The sequence below is a fragment of the Vulpes vulpes genome, chromosome X, assembly GCF_048418805.1.
Source record: "Vulpes vulpes isolate BD-2025 chromosome X, VulVul3, whole genome shotgun sequence".
NCBI lineage: Eukaryota > Metazoa > Chordata > Mammalia > Carnivora > Canidae > Vulpes > Vulpes vulpes.
Window position 1 is genome coordinate 35,922,000 of NC_132796.1, and position 26,344 is coordinate 35,948,343.

General features: G+C 38.3%; 1 protein-coding gene across 21 annotated transcripts in view; it reads right to left on the reverse strand.

Annotated features, from left to right (window-relative positions):
- CASK (calcium/calmodulin dependent serine protein kinase) overlaps window positions 1-26,344 on the reverse strand; it is a 351,423-nt gene that overhangs the window by 35,746 nt on the left and 289,333 nt on the right. For all 21 annotated transcript variants that reach the window (XM_072743849.1, XM_072743848.1, XM_072743845.1 and 18 more), the window contains 5 exons: window positions 22,610-22,690; window positions 17,803-17,991; window positions 9,184-9,262; window positions 2,232-2,317; window positions 1,100-1,168 (listed from right to left, as the gene is read on the reverse strand). In XM_072743849.1, coding sequence (XP_072599950.1) covers window positions 1,100-1,168; window positions 2,232-2,317; window positions 9,184-9,262; window positions 17,803-17,991; window positions 22,610-22,690 — 504 coding nt within the window. The remainder of the gene's footprint in view (window positions 1-1,099; window positions 1,169-2,231; window positions 2,318-9,183; window positions 9,263-17,802; window positions 17,992-22,609; window positions 22,691-26,344) is intronic.

Here is a 26,344-nt window from a genome sequence, read left to right on the forward strand (position 1 = left end):
GGTGCACTAAAAATATCCTTGACCAAACTACAAATTCTTAGACATATCTTCAACAGGATGAGGGAACAAGTCATAAAGCCTCTGAGTTTGCTTGTGAGATCTACAGCATTACTAGGGATGGGAGGAGGCATCGTAATTTCTCCCTCAACTTTTCCTGAGTACAAATTCAATTTTCTAGGTGAGTTCCAATAAGTTACTTGTCAGTCTTGAAAATTAACTCTAGGAAATGTGTACTTCACACCGATGTACACAGACTTGGAAATGCGCACGAAAGGGACAAGCTTCAAATACTAATGCTCAAGCTGAATGTGTGCTGACTGAAGGAGGACAGACCCTTTAATGCCAGTCTGTGTTTCTAGATATAAAAATAATAGATTTTGGAATCTCATTTAATGACCGACACAAAACTGAATAATATAGGTTGGAAAGCTACAGTCTCTATAGGATAACACCTACTGTGAGAAAGAAGCTTTGGGGTTGTATTATCTTAGAAAGCTTATTTGCTTATGAATCACATAATGTTCCAAATTGAAACGATTTCACAGAAGGTTGCAAAACCCTCTAACTCCTCTTGTAAAGTCCGTTACCAATTCCTCACAGACTTAACATCCATCCAGGGACTTGTCACAATTATCTGAACACCTCGATCTTAACAAAAATAGATCACTTCTCAGATTCTTGGAAAGAAGAACTATCTGTGTGATTTCTTAATAAGGGAAGTGAATGCACTTCCTGGAAATATTATTGCAATTATCTTTTTTTCCTCAGAGACTCCATTTGTTCTTGTTAAGCTTTCTGTCATTATTTGTAGAGCTCCTCTCTCTTTTGCTTCAATTCCAGCCTGCAGAAAGTTAAAGTGCTGAGGAGCTCCCCATGGAAGCAGGGCTGAGTAGGTGAATGGAACCTACTCTGTTCCGTTATCTTTGTTGTAAAATTGGTGTGCAGTGATCAACAGCACAGGCAGAAACAATTTCCCAGAAAGCCAAAACATTCAGCCATCAGCAGACAGTTAGTTAAGAACCCAGAGGAGACTAGGGGTGGCTGGAGGTGGGGGGAGGGGAGGGGAGGAAGGGAGGGGGGGGTGTGCCAGAGCCATTACCTCACAGGACGATGACTGAGTACGGTAACTTGGTACGATCTTGAAGGTAATACTCCCCCGCATTTCCCGCTGGAGGCAGAATAAAGGAGAGCTCTTTTAGCAAATAAATGTTGTATACAAAGACATGTGAGAAACCACTCGAGATGCATGGGGGTAATTAAGGCAAGCCAGCTGAGCACACATGGGCCTAAGACAAAATGGAGTGAGAAGGCAGGGGCTGCTCACAGGAATAGAAATTGTTCGTGGGAGAAACCCTGCAAAGCCAAGGCTGACTGCTTTGCTTGTACAGCAGTGGTGGAACAGACCTCCGGTGGTTACCTTTTTATAGACCCAAATACAAAAACCTCTAAGTGCCTTTCAAAAATGAGTATGAACTGGGCCAGGCAACAGAATAATTACATAAAAATGACATTTGGTCTCCTACCTTATAATGGTGTACTCCATTAAATTTGCTTTTTCTTTTATGATGTTGGCCTCATTGCTTTTCTATAGTGAATCTGTGCTTATTTCACACTCAGTAGATATTCGTAATATAGTAGGCTGCTACATTGTGGTAGGAAGACCGTCCAGGACCAGAGGTCCAAGACATCTGCCTCTGCTCAGTAGGACAACAAACATAGGCCAAGGACTGTCATTCTGCCTTTTTAAATGCAAAGCCAATTGTGAACAGAGATTTTGGATATGTACGGTCAAAAATAGCCAGGTCTACTATGTCAGTCCTTTCCTCTGTGCTATAGAGAAAATTCAATACAGCTGGCTATGACTCAGCTAAACAGAAACAATGTTTCTGACATTGCAGATGTCAGCAGAATGGAGGTAGGTGAGAAACTAGTTCACATATAGACCGAACTGGAAAGGTTATCTTTACACATCTGCTCAATAAGAAACAGGAGATCAAGGAGGAAGGGAGAGGTTCGAAGCCCACGCTGCTCTATGGGCAAGATGTTTCCAAACTCGGCTACATGTAAACATTTTCCCAGTTGTCAGTTCTTACGAATGTTGTAGAAATGCAAGTCCAAACAAATGATGGTTTCAGAAATACTCTGATTACAAAAGAATACCACTTATTTGTGCATTAAAACACAAACTAGCAAACCGAAAGTCAATCTTAAATAAACTTTCATTTACTCACAAGCATTTTTTGCAGCTGTTCCACTGTCTGGTTAGCCACACTGATGCCATTAATTTCTCGAATTTCATCACCAACATGAAGTGTACCTACAGAAATGACACAATTATAAACACAAAACGATATATGTATCATTTATAACAAAATCCAAAGGCAGCAATGTAAGTAGTTAAAAAAATTAAGCTAACTGTTGAAGGCCAATGTTTCAAAACAAGTACAGGTTTGGCTCATGTAGTAAACTCACCAAAACAGATACATCTACTTATGGAAGACATACTTCTGAAAGATGGCTGTGGAAATCTGCTTATTTCTCTGTAGTAGGCACTGTGTATCATGGTTTAAAATGCGGTTTCTAGATCCAGCTGGTCTGGGTGCAAATCTTTAGCTACATCCCTTATTAGCCTTAAGATCTTGGGTAGGTTACCAAAATGTTCCACGTCTCAGTTTTCAACATTTACAAAATGGAGATTATAAGAGTACCTATTTCATGATTGTCTTGAGGATTAAGTTAGTTTAGTACACGTAGAAGGATCAGAAGTGTTTGTGGCACATAGCAAGTACCACTGAAGTGTTTATTATCATTTTCTACCATTCTTATCACTATTATCTACCAAATATGATACAGGGAATTGTCATAATACCTGTATAACATTAAATTTACATTAGACAAAACGCAATCCTTTTATAATAATTTGGTAGGCATTTCAGGGTCCTGTAATACTTCAATTGGAAAGAGTCACCAAGAACCAATGCTTCAATAGGAAGTTATGTGAAATTTTACTTCCTTATTTGTAATTGTGCACGTTTATATACTGGTCTGACATCATTATGAAAAGCTCATGGTATGTTTTAGAGATATATACTAAAATGCACATAAAGAAAATAAGACCCTTGAGATTTGCTTCAAAAAAATTTGGTGGGGAGGGGAGTGTGGACAGTAGAGCAAGTACAGTTGCAGGTGGGGAGGCTGGTTTCAGCTTGGGAGTACAAACTCCCCAACCCAAGCCATGCAGCTGGTGAACAGGGTTCCTGCCATTTCTTCCAGCCCCATTGGTAGGTTCCCCGGCCCTCTTGATAACTAATACTCCAGTCAAATGGCTAGATTAATGCTGCCCTAGAGGCTAACTCAAGTCCTTGACATGTTTCATTTACAATTATGTGGATTATTTATTTTAGGAGCTTTTCTTTTAAAGGGCCAGATAGCCCTACAGATAAATGAGCTGTTGGGCTGTGTAGAAAATATTGTTCAAATGTTGCCAAATAATTGACTTTGTAAGGGGGATATTAAGCTGCTATTTATAAATCTGAATGTCTTAAAAGCATTCTTGCTTGCTCTCTCTGTTGTATATCGTGTCTTAGCAAGTCCTGAGTTTTTCCAATGAACCCAATTTCAATATATGGTATTTTTTTATGCCAAACTGGTGTATACCATATACAAAGGTGTCTTGTCCTTTGTATATGTGGTAATGCTGATTTTATGACTCTGTTAAAACACATTTGCTATGATTAAAAGTTATAAAATGATAAAAAAAAAGAAACTGGTGTGGCCTGAATTAACAGTAATTCTAGTGGGTTATGGGTATGTGGGTTATCCCTGAACTCTTCTTTCCATTTTTATTTTTTTCTTTTTAAAGATTTTATTTATTTATTCATGAGAGACAAACACACAGAGAGAGGCAGAGACATAAGCAGAGGGAGAAGGAGAAGTAGGCTCCCTGCAGGGAGACCAATGTGGGACTTTATCCTGGACCCTGGGATCATGCCCTGAGCTGAAGGCAGATGCTCAACTGCTGAGCCACCCAGGTGTCCCTTTTTTCCACTTTTCTCTACTTGAACTCACCACACTGTTCTCTCTCCACTCATGTGTGAAAATCAGAATAAAATAAGAATTTGGGGTTCTCACAACTGTATCTCACCTAGGGTATACCTTTTGAAGTGTTACTAGTCTCAGGAAAGGAGTACAAATTCCTAAAAGCACTTCCTACTTGCATCCCCACCATCTGCTCCACACAAAAACCTGTGAGCTGGGTCCTGAGTGGGGGAAAACTAAGGGTGGAATGAAAAAGTGGAAAGGGTGGATGCCATAGTAGCAATGCCTGCTAGCTGGATTCTGAGCCTTGGTCCAACAGCAAGTAAGAGAAGCTGAGTAAGGAATGTGGAGGGAGGCAAGATCCAGATTGGTGGGACTCCATGGTAACTAGTAGAAGAGAAAACAAACTCTCTCTGGAGGAAAGTGTTCCCAGTGTAGTCCCACAGGACTTCCACTGATCAGAACAAACAAGGAGCTCACAATCAAAGGTCACCAAACATATTATAAGGCAAACTACTATGTAAGTCACCAGAACAGAAAAAGCAGATCAGATTTAGATCATCAAAGGAGAAAAGATACTAGAGTGATTAGATACAGAATAGAAAATAGCTACATGTTAAATATCAGGAAAAGGACTTAGTTGCAAAGATGAGCATGCAATAAGAGATTATCAGATGTGAACAGATAGGTTTGAAAATATGACTAAGAACAAATGACTAGTGTTTCTAGAAAAGAAAAATATAACTGGTGATATAAACCAGTGAGTGGATGAGTTGAACAGGAATTCAGATATGGCTGAAGAGTTTCAGTGAACTGGAAGATATAACCAAATAAATTACTTAGAATGCAAGCCAGAGAAATGAGATAGAGAAAAAAAGGAAACAAGAAATAAAATAGGAAAAAAATTACGAGATATGAAGGGAATATCTAACACATGTCTAGTGGAGTTCATAAGGAGAGAATATGGAGAATGGGGAAGAGGTAATATTTGAAGAAATAATGGTTGCAAACTTTACTGAACTGATGAAAACATGATTATGCAGATCCAGGAAGAATAATGTATCCTAAACAGGGTGAATAAAAAGAAAGCCATGCTGGAAAGCAGTGAAACTACAGAACATCTAAAGACAAAGATCTTTTCTTCTTCATAAAGACAAAGTTCTTAAAATAACCAGAGAGAAAGGAGAGATCACCCACAAAGCAAGGAACAGTTGTGGTGACATCAGACTTTCCAATGTCAACAACGGATGCTAAAATACAACAGAATGGTAACCATCAGCCTAAAATTGTGCTCTCAGCAAAAGTAATCTTCAAGATTGAGGCTGAAATAAAATATTTAAAGATAAATACCACCTGACAGAGTCTATCAGCAGGAGACTAGCACTAAAGGAACTTCCAAGGATGAACTTTAGGAAGAAGGAAAATGCTCCCCAAAGAATAGTCTGAGTCTTAAGAAGGAATGGTGAGTTTATACCTGAAACTAATATACCAAAACACTGTATGTTAACTATACTAGAAATAAAATAGCAGGAATGGTAAGTAAATAAAATCATAACCATTTATGTAAATCCAACCAAAAATGGTCATATTTTAATAGTAATTTCAAATTTGTGAATTTAAAACAGAACAGAACTAAAATACTGGGCAAAAATAATATGTAAGTCAGGAGTGCGATCAGATTTAGTAGTCCAATGTCTTTGAATTCTTTGGGAGTGGGGTTAAGACACTGTTTCACTTTAGAATGTATAATGTTAAATGTACATGATAAAATTTCAAGGCAACCGCCTAAAAAATAGAAATAGAGTGCTGAAATTCTAAACTACCAGGAGGAAAAAATGAAACAAAAAAAATGAACAAGAAAGTCAACTAAAAAATGGAATAAATATAAATAAAAAATCAAGATGATAGAAATCATCACAATAAATATTAATGGACTAACCTTGCCCAGTAAAAGATAGTGATCATTAGAGTGCATTAAAAAATGAAAAACCCAGCTTAAAAAATGTTTGCAAGAGACATACTGATGCATACAAGCACAGAATGGTTGGAAATAAAAGGCTGGAAGAAGACATGTCAGCAAATACTAAGATAAAGCTGGAATAAGTATGTTAGTATTAGATAAATAGATTTTAAATAGAAAGTATTAGTAAGGATAGAAATAGTTATCAGGTATTTCTATGCACCTAATAAGACAGCTTCAAATATACAAAGCCAAAATGGGAAGATCTATAGATAGAAATTGAAAAATTCTACTATGATAGTGAGATATTTCAGCAATTAATGATAGGTCAGACAGATAAAAATTTAGTTGAGATACAGAAGATGTGAACAAAAAGATTAACCCCAAGCCAATCATCATATAGACAACTCTCCATGCAACAGTTAAAGAATACACATTCTTCCTAAGTAAGCATGGACTATTTACAAAACTGATTAAAGTGCTATGCCATAAAGCAAGTCTCAAGAAACCTCAAAGAAATGGTGTCATACAGACCACATTCTGACCACAGTGTAATTAAGTAGAAGTAAATTATTAAAAGATACATAGAAAATCTTCTTAGATGTGGTATGTAAAATAACCGTGGGTTAATGAAAGATTCCATAATAGGAATTTAAGAGTACTTAGAATTGAATTACAATAAAAATACTTCATAACAAAATTGGTAGGATACAGGGTAGAGTTTAGACTCAAATGCAGGTATCAGAAAAAAAGACTGGGATAAATGAACTAAGTGTCTAATTAAGAAAGTTAGATAAAACCAATAGGTAGTAGTATGAAAGAGATAAATAGAAATCAGGTCATAACATAATGAAATAGAAAATAAAGATACAATGGAGAGAATCAACAGAACCCTAAGTGGGTTTTGGAACAATCCCCTGGCAAAGTTTGTTAAGAGAAAAAAGGACAAGGCACAAATAAACAATTTTAGGAATAAACAAGGGGACATAATTATAGAGATAGAAGGGAATAAAAAGGTAAGAGAACACTACACAGAAGCTTACTGCAATAATTTTTAAAAACTTAAGTTTTTTAAGGAAAATGTAATTTACCAAGTTCACGCAAGATACAGAAAGCCTGAATAACCTTAGGAATGTTGAAGAAATTGGAGCAGTTGTTAAAAAAGAAAAAAAGTTTTTTCTGCGGTGTCTGGCTGGCTCAGTTGGTAGAGCATACTTTTGATCTCAGGGTGGTGAGTTCAAGCCGCACATTGGGCTTAGAGCTTCCTTAAAAAAAAGTTTCTTCTAAAAAAAACAAAATCAAAAACAAAACACCAGGCCTTGATAGTTTTATCAAGTTCTACCAACTTTACTTTTTTTTTTCAAAGATTTTATGTGTTATTTCATGACAGAGAGAGAGAGAGAGAGAGAGAGAGAAAGAGAGAGAGGCAGAGACACAGGCAGAGGGAGAAGCAGGCTCCACGCAGGGAGCTCAACATGGGACTCGATCCCGGGTCTTCAGGATCACGCCCTGGGCCGAAGGCAGGTGCTCAACCGCTGAGCCACCCAGGGATCCCCTACCAACTTTAAAGGTACAATTCATTCCAATATTATACAAAGTCTTTCAGAGAACTCATGAAGGGAGAAGGCTTTCTAAGTCATTTTATGAGGCAATATAACTTTGAAACTAAAGCCCTACAGAGAAAGACAAGAAAGGAAAATTAACTACCAGCCAGTCTCGCTCATAATTACTAATACAAAAACTCTAAACATTAGCACACAGAATCCAGCAGTACATACAAAAAAATAACACACAACGAGGAAGCTTGGTTTATCTGAGAAATGCAGAAGGGGTTTATCATTAGGAAATCTTTTTAAAAAGCCATTCTCTACGTTAATAGATAAAAGGAAAAAAACCTCAAGTGATCATTTCAGCAGAGAAGTATTTGATAAAATTCAAAACTCAATCATACGCAACGCAGAATAGAAGAGAATTTCCTCAGCTCTAATAAAAGGCATCTATTAAAATTCTACAGTAAATGTTACTCTTCATGGGGAATTCTGGGAAAGCTACCTTTCAAAAATAAGAATAGGAGAGGGGTGTATACTACACCACTTCTATCAGAGATGGCAGGTCACACAAAATTACAGAAACAACGATATTGTGACTTGACTGAATTTATAGCAAATTACTAAAACTAAGAAACAGAAAACTCATCCTGGAGCCTAAAACCATTTCTCCTTTGTGAATGCTGTCTACTCATGTAGTCTATAAAGATTCTTCTGAAAGCAGCAGTAATGCCACACATCATCTGTGTATACAGTGGTCAGGGAAGTACTAAAATGCTTAGTATTACTTCTCCCTCTCTGAGGTTAAGAAAAAAGTAAAGGGGTGCTGAGGACAAAAATAACCTGATCTCAAAGAAAGGAGGCCTGATTTTTGGACAGGAGAATAATTTTTGGAGCAGCCTGCAAACACTAGCACATATAACTCAGCCCTTTCAAAGAGGAGGCTATGCCTGCATGTCCAAATCATGCCTGCTCGAGGGTTAATGAACGTTCCCCTTTCTCAAAAACTCATTCTTTGTTTACTTCGGGCTTTGGTGAATTCCTTTATCAGAATGACTACAATTACTCCAGCAAGTATTAAAAACTTAGTCTAGATCTGATATCTCTTATTTTAGCATTTTTATATTATTTATCAAACTCTAATTTCCTAATTTAGAGAGCATTTCTCACTCCTGAGTCAATGAGAAATTCTTAAACTGTCATTATCTATCTATATCCATACAAACAAATGTACATATGCATGTTTGTATGTATGTGTGTATGTCCCAGAATAGATGCCTTCCATATATCCTGGGGCCAGGTATGATACTTTGCTTTATCCACCCCCCCCCATGGTCTTTCATAAGTCAGGACCCAAACAGTGATTCTGCAATGTTCCAGCAACAGAACCGTCACAGTATCTTCCTCCTCTTATCCACGGGCTGGAGCATGTACAGATGAATATGTACAAAGGTAGACTAACAGTGATTAAAACCAAAGACAGATAAATACATCATTTATGTGGGCCACAGATTAAACAGATCTTTTATATAGATAATAAAAAATACTTTCTCCACTAGGGCTACAGGAAAGAAAGTTAAAGAGGGCAAGAATCACATATGAAACTTACCTTGAAAAAAAAAAAAAAAAGAAACTTACCTTGCCTGTGAATCATGCCCCCATGCATAATTCTTGCAACAATACAATGATTTAGCTCATTCATTTTTAAAGTGATTCCCTGTAAAAAGTTAAATAAAATAGAATTACTATTTCTCTTGATGTTTGTGATTTCACTGTAGATAATTTTATTTATAAAAGTTAGGAAAGCATTCAAGAAAATATAGAAAATGAAGGAGGAAAACCATTTGTTACTCTACCATGCCATGATAAAAATGTCATTTTGGTAGTTTGATTGGTATAATAATAGTAATGCATACATTCTATATTGTGCTTGTGATTTCTTTTTTTTTAAAGATTTTTATTTATTCATGAAAGACACATAGAGAGGCAGGGACATAGGCAGAGGGAGAAGCAGGCTCCCTGCAAGGTATCCCAGATCCTGGGATCATGCCCTGAGCAGAAGGCAGACGCCTTCTGCTGAGCAACCCAGGTGTCCCTATATTGTGCTTTCTTAAGCAAAGATTTATTTATTTATTTTTAGAGAGAGAGAGAGAGAGTATGAGCAGGAGGGGCAGAGGAGAGGGAGAGAGAATCTCCCAAGCAGACTCCATGCTAAGCGTGGAACCCGACATAGGGCTTGATCCCATGACCCCAGATATCACAACCTGAGCTGAAATTAAGACTTGGATGCTCAACTGACTGAGCTACCTTAGCGTCCCTTAAGGTGTACAATTTTGTCAGTTTGACATACATATACATGTGTGAAGCCATTACTATAATGAGGAACATGAATATATCTATCACCCCTAAACATTTCCTTGTGCCCACTGGTAATCTACTCCCATCCCTGTACCCCTCTCCTCTTACCCTATGGCCACTCATATGGTATGCACTCTTTTTTGTTGCTTTTTTCAAATTCATAATGTGAGATTTAATCAGATTGTTGTATATATCAATGGCTCATTCTTTGTCCTTGCTGAGTATTCCACTGTATGGATATATCATTTTGTTTATCCTTTCGGACTGCTTTTTTTCCCTAGCTTTTGGCTATTTAGAAGTGTGCTGTATTCCTGGGTTAGTCTCCAGCTGGTCATGATGTAGTCGTCTTCTGTTAAGATACAGATTTATTTAGAGTTTTTGCATCTACATTCATAAGGGATACCAGTCTGTAGTTTTCTTTTTTTTTAATTTTTAAAAATTATTTATTTATGATAGTCATACAGAGAGAGAGAGAGAGGCAGAGACACAGGCAGAGGGAGAAGCAGGCTCCATGCAATGGGAGCCCGACGTGGGACTCGATCCCGGGTCCCCAGGATCGCGCCCTGGGCCAAAGGCAGGCGCCAAAGCGCTGCGCCACCCAGGGATCCCCAGTCTGTAGTTTTCTTGTACTGTCTTTATCTGGTTTTGGTATCAGAATTGCTATTATTTATTTATTATATGTTTGGTAGATTTTACCAGTAGTGCTGTCTTTGGACTCTTCTTTGAGGAATGTTTTTTAACTACAAATTCAATTTTTAAATAGTATAGGGCAATTCAGTATATTCCTTAAGTGAGCTTTGGTGTGTTTCTGTCTTCCAAGGAATTTGTCCATTTCATCTCAGTTGCTGAGTTTCTTGGCATAAAGTTGTTTATAGGATTTCTTTATACTTTTTATGCCTATAGATTCTGTAGTAGTGTCACTTTTTAAATGTAGAATATTGGTGATAAATGTTTTCTTTTTTTTTCCTGATCAGTCTGATCTTCTCAAAGAAAAAAACTTGTTTTTCTCTATTCTGTTTTCTATTTCATTAATTTAATTTCCACTTTGATTTTTTAAAAAAAGATTTTTTAAAACATTTATTTGACGGGGTGGGGATAGGGAGGGGATAGAGGGAGGGTAGGTACAAGCAGGGGGAGCAGCAGGCAGAAGAGGGAGAAGCAGGCTCCCTGCCCAGCAGAGAGCCCAAAATGAGGCTCCATCCCAGGACTCTGGGAACATGACTTGAACTGAAGGCAACTGATTGAGCCATCCAGGTGCCCCTCCACTTTGATCTTTATTATTTCTTTTCTTTCACTTACTTTTGGTTTAATGTGCTCTTTTTTGTTCTAGTTTCTTAAGGTGGAAGCTGAGATCATTTACAATATTTCTTTTCTAATATAGGTGTTTAGTGCTACATGTTTCTCCCTAAGTACTGCTTTTGCAGCATCCCAGAAATTCTGGTGTGTTGTTTCATTTTCATTCACTTTAAAATACTTTTTAATTTCCCTTTTGGTTTCTTCTTTGATCCAAAGGTTATTTATTTATTTATTTATTTATTTTAATTAATTAATTTATTTATTTATGATAGTCACAGAGAGAGAGAGAGGCAGAGACACAGGCAGAGGGAGAAGCAGGCTCCATGCACCGGGAGCCTGACGTGGGATTCGATCCCGGGTCTCCAGGATCGCGCCCTGGGCCAAAGGCAGGCGCCAAACCGCTGCGCCACCCAGGGATCCCCCAAAGGTTATTTAGAACTGTGTTATTTAGTTCTCACATGCTTGGGGAGTTTCCCCAAGGTTTTTCTGTTATCCATTTTCAATTTAACTGCAATGTGAATTGAGAATTATACCTTTTTTTAAAAAGATTTATTTATTTATTTATTTATTTATTTATTTATTTATTTATTATAGAGAGAGAGAGAGGGAGAGAGGGAGAGAGGGAGAGAGAGAGAGAGAGAGAGAGAGAGAGAGAGGCAGAGACACAGGAGGAGGGAGAAGCAGGCTCCATGCCGGGAGCCTGATATGGGACTCGATCCCGGGACTCCAAAGGCAGGTGCTAAACCGCTGAGCCACCCAGGGATCCCCTGAGAATTATACTTTGATATTAACACAGCCACTCCAGCTGCCTTTTGATTAATGCTATCATAATATATCTTCTTCCATCCTTTTACTTTGAAACTATTTGTCTTTATGTATAGAACAATTCTTGCAGGCAATATATATAGTTGGGTCTGCCCCCACACCCCATCTGACAATCTCTGCTTCTTAATCTGGGGGAATTTAGACTATCTGCATTTCATAGTATTATTGATACACTCAGGTATAAATATATCTTCTTGCTATTTAATTTCTTTTTTTTTTTTAAAGATTTTATTTATTTATTCATGAGAGACACGGAGAGAGAGAGAGAGAGAGAGACAGAGAGAGACAGAGACACAAGCAGAGGGAGAAGCAGGCTCCATGCAGGAAGCCTGATGCGGGACTCGATCCCAGGTCTCCAGGATCACACCCTAAGCCAAAGGCCGATGCTCAATCGCTGAGCCATCCAGGCATCCCTATTTAATTTCTTTTTGTTCCATCTGTTCTATGCTCTCTTTTTCTTTTCTGCCTTCTTTTGGGTTAGTTTATTTTTATTCTATTTTCTCTCCTGTGTTGTCTGATTAGCTATAATTCGGTTTTGTTTCAGTGGTTGCTTTAGCATTTATGGTATACATCTTTAACTTATCACAGTCTACCTCCAAGTGATATTATACAATGTCACATGTAGTATAAGAACCTTTTAACAGTATAGTTCCACTTCCTTTCTCCTGACCTTTGTGCTACAGTTATACATCTTACTTTTACATGTAACAAGCCCCCAAACACAATGCTGTTAGTTTTGTTTAAACTGCCAATTATCTTTTAAAGAGATTTAAATGACAAGGATGTCCTTTAACATTTTATTCTGTAGGTCTACTGAATTCTTTCAGTTTTGGTATGTCTGAAAATGCTTCTATTTTGCCTTTAGTTTTCGAAACATACCTTTGCTAAGTTTCAAAATCTAAGATCAACCCTCTCAAGGTTTTGTTTTTCCCTCCAGTACTTTAAAGACACTGTTCTTTTCAATTGTATTATTTGATAAGAAGTCTGATGCCATTCTTATCTTTGTTTCTCTATATGTAACGTTATTTTTATCTGTTTTTAAGATCTTTTTTTATTATGGGTTCTAAACCGTTTGATTAAGATGTACCCTGGTGCTGTTTTCTGATGCTTCCTGGGTTTGGGGTTCATTGTGATCTTGCACCTGCAGATTTATAGTTTTCATCAAGTTTGGGATGTTTTCATCCATTATTTCTTCAAATATCCTTTCTCTGTCTTCTTCACTCTCTTCTTTATAGAATCCAATTAACTATATATTAGGCTGTCTGAAGTTGTCCTAGAGCTCAGTGATGCTTTTTACTCTTTTGAAAGAGAGAGTGAGAGTGAGAGAGAGAGAGAGAGAGAGAGAGAGCACACACAAGTGGGGGGGGGGGCAAAGGGGGAGGGAGAAAGAGAATTTTAAGCAGGCTCCACAACTGGCATGGAGCACGATGAGGGGCTTGATCTCATGACCCTGAGATCATGACCTGAGCTGAAATCAAGAGTTGGACGCTTTACTCACTGACCTACCCAGGCACCTCTGCTTTTTTCATTTTTAAAAATTCTTTTTTTTGTATTTCATTTTAGATAGTTTCTATTGCTATATCTTTGAGTTCACTAATCTTTCTTCCCAAATGTCTGATCTGCTATTAATATCAGTTTATTTTTTTGTTAATTCTAATATCTTTGTCAGTTCTGTCAGTTGATTGATTATTCACCACATTATAGGTCACATTTCTCCTTTTCTTTACATGCCATTAGTAATCTTTGATTCAATGCCTGACATTGTGAATTTTATCTTGCTGCATGCTAGATGTTTTTTATTCCTCTAAGTATTCTTAGGCTTTGTTCTGGGATATAGTTCACTTACTTAGGTCAATTAGTCCAATCCTTTGGGTCTTGCTTTCATGATTTGTTAGGCAGGTCTTGAGCACCTTTGAGCCTGAAGCGAATTATTCCTCATTATTGAGATAAGATCTTCCTAAGTGGGCAGCCTGAGTGGCTCAGCGGTTTAGCGCCTGCCTTCAGCCCAGGGCCTGACCCTGGAATCCTGGGATCGAGTCCCATGTCGGGCTCCCTGCATGGAGCCTGCTTCTCCCTCTGCCTGTGTCTCTGCCTCTCATGAATAAATAAAATCTTAAAAAAAAGATCTTCCTAAGTACTCTATACAATGCTCCATGAATTTGTTTTCCAGTCTGGCTGGTGGTTAACAGGCAGTGAGTGTTGGGTACTGTTCCCTCTAATTCTTTTGGATGGTCTTTCCTTGGCAGCTTCCTCTCATAAATGCACTGATCATAATTTAGATGAATACTTCAGAGACACCCTCTACAGATCTCTGGGGTTCTCTCTCTGTGCACCTCTTCTTTAGTCCTCTGTCCTATGCCTAGATCTCCTTGGATTCTCAGTTCTGTCTCCTCAATTCAGGGTGTCTGCTTGCTCTGCCTCAGTTCTCCCTTTCTGTGCTATGGCCTCAAGTCAGAAGGCTGGACAGTCATAGGGCTCAGCCTGTTTGCTTCCTGCCTCTTAGGGATCATTTTCCTTTGTTGTCTGATATCCAATGTCTTGAAAACTGTTCTTCCATGTAATTGTGTTTGTTTTTAAATTTTTTTGGTTATTTCAGGTGAGAGGGTAAATCTGGTCCTTGTTACTCCATCTTGGCCAGAAGTAGAAGCTCCACATATTTAATGCCAGACTACTAGTCTATAGAGATTATTTTTGTTTTCCTATTATTCTCTATTATAAGATAAACTTTCATAAACATATTTTTCTTTGTACTAGACCTGGCTGATCCTAAAAATCACATGGGAACCTTTTAAATAATACTGTCTTTTAAACTCACTTTTTGGATTTAGAGTCAGGAAGTCTGGAATGGAGCCCAGAAATCTGTATTTTTAACAAGTTCCCTTGGTGAAAACTGGTCTTGAATTTGAGATGATTAGGGGTAGGGGGACTGTCTTATCTTCTTCATTAGAGAATAACACTCTGTTGGAAAGCTTCATGAAAATATTTGAGCCTTTATAATTTACATTCTGAATCTATACAATTCCACAAAATGTAACTTTGCTTGGTTCATATTTTACAGTTCTTAGAAGTGGTAGGTAAGCAATGTGAAAAACTGGTATATTAAAATGTTTCTAGTCCCAACATTTAACTGTAATGTTCAAGTTTCATTTCCAACTTGTATATTCAATCAGCATGTACAGTTACCAAGAGAGGTGTTCCTGGAAAAAGGCTGTAAATTAATGTATAACTCAGATATAATTTCATAAGGGAAATGACGGCATGAAGGGGCTTCAGCCTTGAAATTAATAAATTAATGTATTTATTCAAACAACATTACTGTGATTCTGTTATGTGGACAAGCACTCTGCTAGGTACCTAATGAATGAGACTATTAGTGAATAGAAAATAGTGATGAGACAGGGGCCTCTCATGACTAGGGGGAAGTAATGGGAGTGTATCACCCTTGCAGGGTGAATCTAACATAATTGGACACGTTACAGGGGTCCCCAAAGCAAAAAAGATCACATAGGCATGTCTTGCACAGTAATATAATGCTTTTAATAAGACAACTCGCTAAGCAAACGAAGCTGTATTAAATTTAACAGAGAACTGTACTCTATTATTGAAAATATCCATTTTACAACAAATTATTCCTTTTTTATGGCAACCAGTCAGAAGGAGAACACACACCTTCAGTAGGATCAAAGAACAGAGAAGGGCTTTTTTAAGGAGACTTTTAGGGGAGACTCAAGGCCATTTTATGCTTTCTGAAAAAAGTAACCCAGGGATACGCTTTAATTCAGTCTATGGTGTTTAGGTAGTGAGCCTCCATACAAAAGATCAAACAAATGTCATCAGGCTGCTTTAGAATATGATGATCACAGGACACTTCTGGGCCTCCTTCTTGTGGTCCCTTCCAGCTTTCCTGTCTGTTTTGCTTGGCTGAACGTCACCCCTTCTCCTTGCCTCTTGGACACAGTCTTCTCTCCTCTATAGCTTTATCCTAATTGTTCTTGTTTAGCAAACTGTGCTAACCTGCATATTTACTTATTTAATGTTGGCAGTCCTGTGGAAAGTGAGTTCTGAGAAGGGGCTGTGTCTTATCTGTCACTACATCACTGGCATCCAATACAGTGATCTGTGCATAGTAGGCACTTAAACATTTGCTAAATGAGTGGATGGACATATAAATTGAGTAAGTGGATATTAGACTTTTGGAGCTGGGTGGGATCTTGGGGGTCATTTAGTCAAGTATGCTTCTGGCAGTAATTGCTAAACAAAGTATGAGCAGACTTGAAGTGATCTGCCCAAAGTACCCAAAAGTTGCTACTGCTTGTGCTCTTAAGCCGAAGGGTTGTTTGGATGTCACCAAAAAGGGGTGAAGTGACTTACAGGTCCCCTTCCTGTTGCAAGTGCTGGGTAGTACAGTAAAAGTGGCAAAGATCAGTACATGAGAATTACAACCTGAAACATCTAGAGTTCAGAGTTCTCTGGAAATCGTAGTCAGAGAAATCACTGCTTTGTAGCTCTTCCTTTAATGTGGAAAGCAACCGGGCAACTTTCTTAAGTAAGGAATTTGTGTTTTCTATACCCCAATATCCATTTTCTTTGCTCTGAGGGAAAGATATGAATGTGTAAGTTTGAATGCTTCCCCACCCCAAAGATAGGATTCTTCCCCCAAACATGATACTTTTCCAATAGCCTTTATCTCAATGGGTAGCATTACTATCCATGTGGTTGTGAACATATAAAGCTTAAGGGACATCCTTGGTAACGGCTTCTCCCCCAGTCCCCTAGTCAATCTCTTATCCAAGTCTATTGATTTTGCTCTTTTGTTCAATCTGTTCACTTCTTTCCATTTGGTATCTGTGCCTCTAGCTCCTAGTTCCATCTGCTCTCCCTGGTCCAGAGGCAATAACCTCTTCTCTGGTCTCCCTACTACCTCTCTCTAATCTATTCTCTGGAGAGAGTCTTTCTAAAATGCAAATCTGATCTTCTCTCCCTGCTTGAAACTCTTCAAGAGCCTCTCACTGTTTTTGAGATAAAGAACAGAATCCTTAACATGTCTTTCAACATTCTTATGTCCTGATCCTGCCAGGCACTGTTTTCTATACTGTAAGCCACGGTGCCCCCTTTCCACTCTGAAACTCTGATAAGAGCCTTTCTTATTACCAGGCTTCGGCACACTTGGTTGGCCTGGATGGTCTCCACTCTGCCCTCCCACCTCATACCCCACTTTGCTCAGTTAATACCACAGAGCCTTTCCCTCGATATTCCCCATCTCCCAGGATTCTGTGAGAATGAGGCAGGCTCAGCATCAATTTTATTCTGATGCTGTTCCTATACCTGGAGAAAATGAATCCACTTAAATTAGTGTGAATGGAAGGAATATTATTTTAGTGACATCACTCAGTTCTTTGAATGCTTTCCAAATTAGTCTTCCTCTGATTTTGTTGAAGGCAAAGATCTTATAAAAGGATGCTTTTCACAATGTTGTTAGACATTTGCTTTTTCAATACCAGTATTTCAAATTGTGCCTCAGAGGTTTTTACTGGAGTAATGTACCAGGTATGTCCTTTTTTGGTGGAGCTACAGAGCATTTGTGAAAGGAGAGGTGGGGGGTGGCCTTAGGCATGGCATCAGGTAGAAAAATTCTGGGTGCAGGTTGGGAGGTGGTGGTGGAGGAGCTGGAAAGGGAAGGCTTTTAAACTATCCCTCCCCTCCTTCCCTCTTAGTAGTGTAGGTTGAAGTTGCTTAGGTTGGGATTTTAGAGTCTAGAAACTTTCTTTTTCTACTTACCATGGGCTCATCTGTGTTCTTTTGGAACTGGACCAGGCGGACTCTGGTCACATTCTCCATATCCATATCTCCGTTTGCGCTTTCTGGAGAATCACCATTTAAATAGGGAGAGGTGGGAGGAGGTGTGACCCTCAATGCTTCATCGCTGTAAACTTCATGTGCCACTACATCGTGAGTCTGAAGTAAGGCCTGGTATTTTATGAAGAAAGTAAAATATTAATAAAAGTACTATTTCAGCAGAAATGTGTTATTTCAAATGCAGGCAGACATAATGCAGTTTCAAACAATTTAGTAGAAAGAATCATCTGTAAATAGAGGTGGCAAATTTGGGCTTAGGCTTAGGATGGGAACAAATTTAAAAAGAAACAATGCAATAATTGGTGTTTTGAACAACTATCTTTCTGGGTGGTATTAACCAATAACTCTTTTGTATAACCCAAAGGATGAAGATAATTTATAATATGACTTAGTAAAAGAAATGAAAATACACACCACTGTGCCTGAAAAAATGTAGTTTTCCAAAATCTCACATATGATATAGAGCTCAAAGTCTAAATCTATGTAATGTTTTTGTTCTTTTTATTTTTTGGAGCACTTGCTGAAATGAAAAATAAGATGACAATTACTATTACAAATGGTTTTGCAAAGCCTGTTAACAAAGAAGTGATTTCTTTGTATTGATACCTGCATATGTCATATCTTGGTGAAACTGGATAATAAAGATCCCTGGTTTCCCTAAAAGAGGATATTTTTCTATTTACTGTACTTTTTTGTGTCATCATAAAAGTTTTCATAGCCACGGATATTTGAACATTTCTACTTCAAAGAGAATTTTATGGCTGAATATTAGTACGTTTGGAGCTTTGCACAGATTATATTTTCTTGTGTGTTAACTATAAACTCAGTTCTATTTTCATCTGTGATCTGTGTGGTAATGAAATATCCGGAGATAATGAAATGCAATTAAAATTGCTTTAAAAGTAAACCCTTAGCATCTCAAATTAAGTGATTTAATTAAAAAGCTTATCAAAGTCATGGCTTGGCTATTTTAATTTTAAAGGCATGCATACTAGGCAAAAATAAAAAGGTAACAATGCAGTAAAATCATAAAGAAGGTGATGCTGATCTGTCATCAACAAAGCATATGCTTGGAGCAATAAATGCATTTGGATTACTAAAGGAAATGGCAGCTAGTTTCAAGATCTTAGAGGGCTGGTCTAAACTGGGGTCTGGGTGAGGCATTAAGCAGTGCAGAGCTTCGGAGGAGGGCTCCACACAAGCTCTAGGGACCTTGGCCGCCGAATTGGCCTCCCTCCTTTAATTCTTATCCCCACCAGAATCCATTCTTTGCACATCAGCCCCAGGATGCCTCAAGTGCATATCTGATCATATTTTCCTGCTTGCAGCCACTTGGTGTTGCCCTACTCCAATCAGGAGAAAATCTGGACTCCTTACCATGGCCTGGAAGACCTGACTTGGTTGTCTGGCCTCTGTCAACCTCTGCTAGCTCTTCTTCTTCTTCTTCTTCTTCTTTTTTTTTTAAGATTTTACTTATTTGAGAGAGTGAGAGAGCATACCCACAAACAGGCAGAGGGGACAGAGGGAGAGGGAGAAATAGACTCACTGCTGAGCAGGGAGCCCGAAGTGGGGCTCGATCCCAGGACCCTGAGATCATGACCTGAGCCAAGCAGATGCTTAACTGACTGAGCCACCCAGGCGCCCCTCTCCTAGCTCTTCTCATACCAGTCCCTCCCTTGTTTGTTGTATCCCAGCCATGATGGCCTTACTTCCATACTTTGATCCTGCAGAGCTCCTTCCTGCCTCTGGGCCTTTGCATTTGCTCTTCCCCAATGCTCGGATGTTCAGACAGCTGGGTTCTCTCAGATAACAATTCTTAGCCCACGTGTTAAGTCCTCAGAGGGACTTTGCCCTGGCTACCTAAAGTAGCCCCTACTTTACTATCATCTCTGCTCCGTTATCCCTTGTTTTTCTTCAAAGTTATTATTACTATATGAAATTACTTGGCTTACTTGTTTACTGTCTGTCTCTAGTCCACCTATCCATCCTGTACCCCACTTATCCATCCTGTATCCCAGCCCCACCTGAATGGACATTCCATGAGGGCAGGGACCCTGTCTGTTCTATTCACCACCATTCTTAGTGTCTGGCATCATGCCTGCACACAATAGGCATTCACATATTTGGTGAGCAAATGAAAATGTTTTTTTCAACATCTATATAGGTATTCAGAAATTATAAGGATTATTTATTATTTCTGAAACCATTTGCTAATAGCAATGCATATACTAACTTCTCTCTGACTTTAGAAAAGCAAAATAAATTAAGGCTTCAAAGGTGGGTAAGTTGTGAAACATGGGGATGTCTGAGCTTTAATGATTTTGAAAGAAAAAAAAGCTAAACCTTAAGAAAAGGCTCTTATTTGGGTAAATGTTAATTTCTTTATTCAGCTTCTGTCAAATCTGAAAGATCTACTGGTCTCAAATGGTCCTATATCATCCTGTGAACTGCACTGAGGTGACTTAGCAACTTACAGACAGGCATTGTCTGTTAAAATGTACACGTTTCTATCTATGGGAAGCACACTGCACAGCACAGGGCTGTCAGTTGACAGGAGGTTAACCTTTCTGCCGATGGGCAGGTTCCTAATCTATTCAATATTTTGCTGGGAACTTACTATGTGCCCTGCATGTGATAAGACACTATGGAGAAAACTAATAATGTTCATTAGCTAGCATTTATTAGACATCAAGCACATGTCAGGCACTGTGCTAAGCATGGTAATGTACATCTACATAAGTTTTCCAATTCTGTGAGTTTGGCTCAGAGAGTCAGAGTTCACAGAGCTAGGGCAGCAAGGCTGGAGTTCAATACCAGGTCCATCTGAACCCAGAGCTTTCCCCAATTTTATTGACATAAGACATAAAGGAGAATTAATTATAACCTGGGGAAACATGGCCTACATATGTGAAACAATCAGGAACAATATTAAGGGTAATTAACTCCCGATATTTGTGATTTCTCAAACTTGAGGATACTATGAAGGCCTATAATCTCTTCATTTTCCTGATCTGTGAAACAAATAACAACCATTAGATGAGACCACAAGTTCAATGAGGACAACAAAGCTGAGCTGAGATGTGCTCATTCACTAGTGAAGGGACCTGCTCCAGCAGGCTTCATGGATTAGAATGTTCTACAGGTGAATACGAGCAAGTGTAGAAGGAATCACAGAAGAGAAAGGTCAATGTAGATGGCAGAAATGTTATGAGAGACTTTGACAGCAGAGGCAGGATTTGAGCTGAGTCCTTTGTTTACACACCTAAGTTGTAATAATGTGCTCACCCACAGGTGGAGAGCATGATTTGCTGTAACCCACTGGAGAGAGCTGCTGTCATAGGGGAACCAAGTGAAATACTATCAAGGATTATACTTGATTGAGTTTAGGTTCAGGGCTTGGGTGGGAGAATTAGGGTGAATACAGTAATTGGCTCTTTCTTAGTCGTCACTTTGAGAACAAAATTCTGTTTTGATGGCTGGGTTAAAGTTTTAAAAACATTGTGTCATAGTAACTGGCATGATACATCTATTATACTGTGACTGTTATTTGAAAAATTATCACCTCAATAGTAGTAATGAGATCATAGCTATGAAGTCACATTGTCTCCCAAGGGGCAGCCACCTGGATTTCCCACTCTTCCCATATAGTCCACATATGCTTATGTGGTTAATGTTCTTTTTTAGATTTTAAAAAAGTTTTATTTATTTAAGCAATCTCTACCCCCAATATGGGGCTCAAACTCATGATCCAGAGATCAAGAATCACATGCTCTACTGACTGAGCCAGCCAGGTGCCCCTGATGTGACTAATTTTTTTTGTGTTTTTTTTTTAAAGATTTATTATTTATTTGAGTTGAGAGAGTGAGAGTGAGAGAGAGAGTGGGTGAGAATGAGTGAGGTGGAGGCAGAGGGAGAGGGAGAGAATCTCGAGGATACTCTCTGTTGAGCACAGAGCTTGATGTGGGGCTCAATCCCATGACCCTGAGATCATGGCCTAAACTGAAATCAAGAGTTGGATGCTTAACCTACTGAGTCACCCAGGCACCCCATGTGGCTGATGTCTTAAAAATGTTATATTCAACATGAATTTCCATTTGTAATCATACTTTTGAATTGCAGTTAAGTAGATAACTCTGGACCTTCTTCCACAGAAAGGTATCTCATCTATTTTGAGTTCTGTTTAGTGTTATAGCTGCCTAACTACAGGTGCATCTATTCATCACTTTATTATAGGTTATTAATATAAAAGAGCTCTATTGATGGCAATAAAAAATAAAACAAATTGCTATAATTTCTCTTACTATATCCCCATTTTCCTTATAGTAGAAATGAACAAAGAAAGTTTAAAAGTTCTGCATTGTTGAGAGATGGAATTTTTCCAATAAATCACCTAGGTTCAGAGAATTCTTTTTTAGTGAAAACTCACTTCAGGTTGAGTTCTCTGTGGTTTAAGTAACATACAGTTCCAGTAACTTAAGAATTACCCTAGCAGGAAGCAAATCCCTTGTGTGATGATCTGCAACCTTAGGATAGCATCTTTATGACTGTGGCATGAAGTAAACAAAGAGGATCTTGACTTATTTCATATTACCTGATACTCTAATCTTAACAATCTGATATTATATGAGTAATGACACATCTGATGAAGATGGCCACATCTTATGAGGACTATTAAAAATTTCTTTTGAAAGTGAGGTTTTGGTTCTATGGATGTTTAATTGGTACTCACCATGAAATGAGGTTGTGTTAAAATACGCTTTAGTTCCTTTGCATCATTATTCTCAGGGTAACATGAAATTTCTTCCAATACCTAAAAAATAAGCAAGATGTATAACAGTATAAGCAGGGTGCCAGCTTTAGAAAATATAGAATGCTTTTAAATGAAAAATTATGAATAGATTTTTGTGGCAGACAAAACAATTACTTTGGAAAAAATTCATCACTTTATTAAAGGTTATTAATATAAAAGAACACTATTGATGGCAATAAAAAAGTAAAACAAATTGCTATAATTTCTCTGACTATATTACCCCACTATAACCTGAAAAGTTGTTGAAAAATATAAAACAAAATGACAAGTCTACAATACATATTTACTATAGGTATAAGTAAACTTAATTAACTTAATGGGAAAAAAATCTCTACAAATCTTTTTCCAAACTCGCTATCAAAATGAATCTGTAATAAAAGTTAATAGCCACATTTTTTATATTAACAAAATGGTTGATTCCTTTTAGAAAGATTAAAATGACACAGACTCAAATAAAAACCATTTTTTTTAAATTAATTTTTATTGGTGTTCAATTTACCAACATACAGAAAAACACCCAGTGCTCATCCCGTCAAGTGTCCACCTCAGTGCCCGTCACCCATTCCCCTCCAACACCCGCCCTCCTCCCCCCTTCCACCACCCCTAGTTCGTTTCCCCGAGTTAGGAGTCTTTATGTTCTGTCTCCCTTCCTGATATTTCCCAACATTTCTTCTCCCTTCCTTTATATTCCCTTTCACTATTATTTATATTCCCCAAATGAATGAGAACATACACTGCTTGTCCTTCTCCGATTGACTTATTTCACTCAGCATAATACCCTCCAGTTCCATCCACGTTGAAGCAAATGGTGGGTATTTGTCGTTTCTAATCGCTGAGTAATATTCCATTGTATACATAAACCACATCTTCTTTATCCATTCATCTTTCGATGGACACCGAGGCTCCTTCCACAGTTTGGCTATTGTGGCCATTGCTGATAGAAACATCGGGGTGCAGGTGTCCCGACGTTTCGTTGCATCTGAATCTTTGGGGTAAATCCCCAACAGTGCAATTGCTGGGTCGTAGGGCAGGTCTATTTTTAACTCTTTGAGGAACCTCCACACAGTTTTCCAGAGTGGCTGCACCAGTTCACATTCCCACCAACAGTGTAAGAGGGTTCCCTTTTCTCCGCATCCTCTCCAACATTTGTTGTTTCCTGCCTTGTTAATTTTCCCCATTCTCACTGGTGTGAGGTGGTATCTCATTGTGGTTTTGATTTGTATTTCCCTGATGGCAAGTGATGCAGAGCATTTTCTCATGTGCATGTTGGCCATGTCCATGTCTTCCTCTGTGAGATTTCTCTTCATGTCTTTTGCCCATTTCATGATTGGATTGTTTGTTTCTTTGGTGTTGAGTTTAATAAGTTCTTTATAGATTTTGGAAACTAGCCCTTTATCTGATATGTCGTTTGCAAATATCCTCTCCCATTCTGTAGGTTGTCTTTTAGTTTTGTTGACTGTATCCTTTGCTGTGCAAAAGCTTCTTATCTTGATGAAGTCCCAATAGTTCATTTTTGCTTTTGTTTCTTTTGCCTTTGTGGATGTATCTTGCAAGAAGTTACTGTGGCCGAGTTCAAAAAGGGTGTTGCCTGTGTTCTCCTCTAGGATTTTGATGGACTCTTGTCTCACATTTAGATCTCTCATCCATTTTGAGTTTATCTTTGTGTATGGTGAAAGAGAGTGGTCCAGTTTCATTCTTCTGCATGTGGATGTCCAATTTTCCCAACACCATTTATTGAAGAGACTGTCTTTCTTCCAATGGATAGTCTTTCCTCCTTTATCGAATATTAGATGACCATACATTTCAGGGTCCACTTCTGGGTTCTCTATTCTGTTCCATTGATCTATGTGTCTATTTTTGTGCCAGTACCACACTGTCTTGATGACCACAGCTTTGTAGTACAACCTGAAATCTGGCATTGTGATGCCCCCAGCTATGGTTTTCTTTTTTAAAATTCCCCTGGCTATTCGGGGTCTTTTCTGATTCCACACAAATCTTAAAATAATTTGTTCTAACTCTCTGAAGAAAGTCCATGGTATTTTGATAGGGATTGCATTAAACGTGTAAATTGCCCTGGGTAACATTGACATTTTCACAATATTAATTCTGCCAATCCATGAGCATGGAATATTTTTCCATCTCTTTGTGTCTTTCTCAATTTCTTTCAGAAGTGTTCTATAGTTTTTAGGGTATAGATCCTTCACCTCCTTGGTAAGGTTTATTCCTAGGTATCTTATGCTTTTGGGTGCAATTGTAAATGGGATTGACTCCTTAATTTCTCTTTCTTCAGTCTCATTGTTAGTGTATAGAAATGCCATTGATTTCTGGGCATTGATTTTGTATCCTGCCACGCTACCAAATTGCTGTATGAGTTCTAGCAATCTTGGGGTGGAGGCTTTTGGGTTTTCTATGTAGAGTATCATGTCATCGGCGAAGAGGGAGAGTTTGACTTCTTCTTTGCCAATTTGAATGCCTTTAATGTCTTTTTGTTGTCTGATTGCTGAGGCGAGGACTTCCAGAACTATGTTGAACAGCAGTGGTGAGAGTGGACATCCCTGTCTTGTTCCTGATCTTAGGGGAAAGGCTCCCAGTGCTTCCCCATTGAGAATGATATTTGCTGTGGGCTTTTCGTAAATGGCTTTTAAGATGTCAAGGAAAGTTCCCTCTATCCCAACACTCTGAAGTGTTTTGATCAGGAATGGATGCTGTATTTTGTCAAATGCTTTCTCTGCATCCAATGAGAGGATCATATGGTTCTTGGTTTTTCTCTTGCTGATATGATGAATTACATTGATGGTTTTACGAGTGTTGAACCAGCCTTGTGTCCCAGGGATAAATCCTACTTGGTCATGGTGAATAATTTTCTTAATGTGTTGTTGGATCCTATTGGCTAGTATCTTGTTGAGAATTTTTGCATCCATGTTCATCAGGGATATTGGTCTGTAATTCTCCTTTTTGGTGGGGTCTTTGTCTGGTTTCGGAATTAAGGTGATGCTGGCCTCATAGAACGAATTTGGCAGTACTCCATCTCTTTCTATCTTTCCAAACAGCTTTAGTAGAATAGGTATGATTTCTTCTTTAAACGTTTGATAGAATTCCCCTGGGAAGCCATCTGGCCCTGGAGTCTTGTGTCTCGGGAGGTTTTTGATGACTGCTTCAATTTCCTCCCTGGTTATTGGCCTGTTCAGGTTTTCTATTTCTTCCTGCTCCAGTTTTGGTAGTTTGTGGCTTTCCAGGAATGCATCCATTTCTTCTAGATTTCCTAATTTATTGGCATACAGCTGTTCATAATATGTTTTTAGAATCGTTTGTATTTCCTTGGTGTTGGTAGTGATCTCTCCTTTCTCATTCATGATTTTATTAATTTGAGTCTTCTCTCTCTTCTTTTTAATAAGGTTCGCTAATGGTTTATCTATCTTATTAATTCTTTCAAAGAACCAACTCCTGGTTCTGTTGATCTGTTCCACAGTTCTTTTGGTCTCGATATCATTTAGTTCTGCTCGAATTTTAATTAACTGTCTTCTTCTGCTGGGGGTGGGGTCCATTTGTTGCTTTTTCTCTAGTTCCTTTATGTGTAAGGTGAGCTTTTGAATTTGAGTTCTTTCCAGTTTTTGAATGGATGCTTGTATTGCGATGTATTTCCCCCTCAGGACT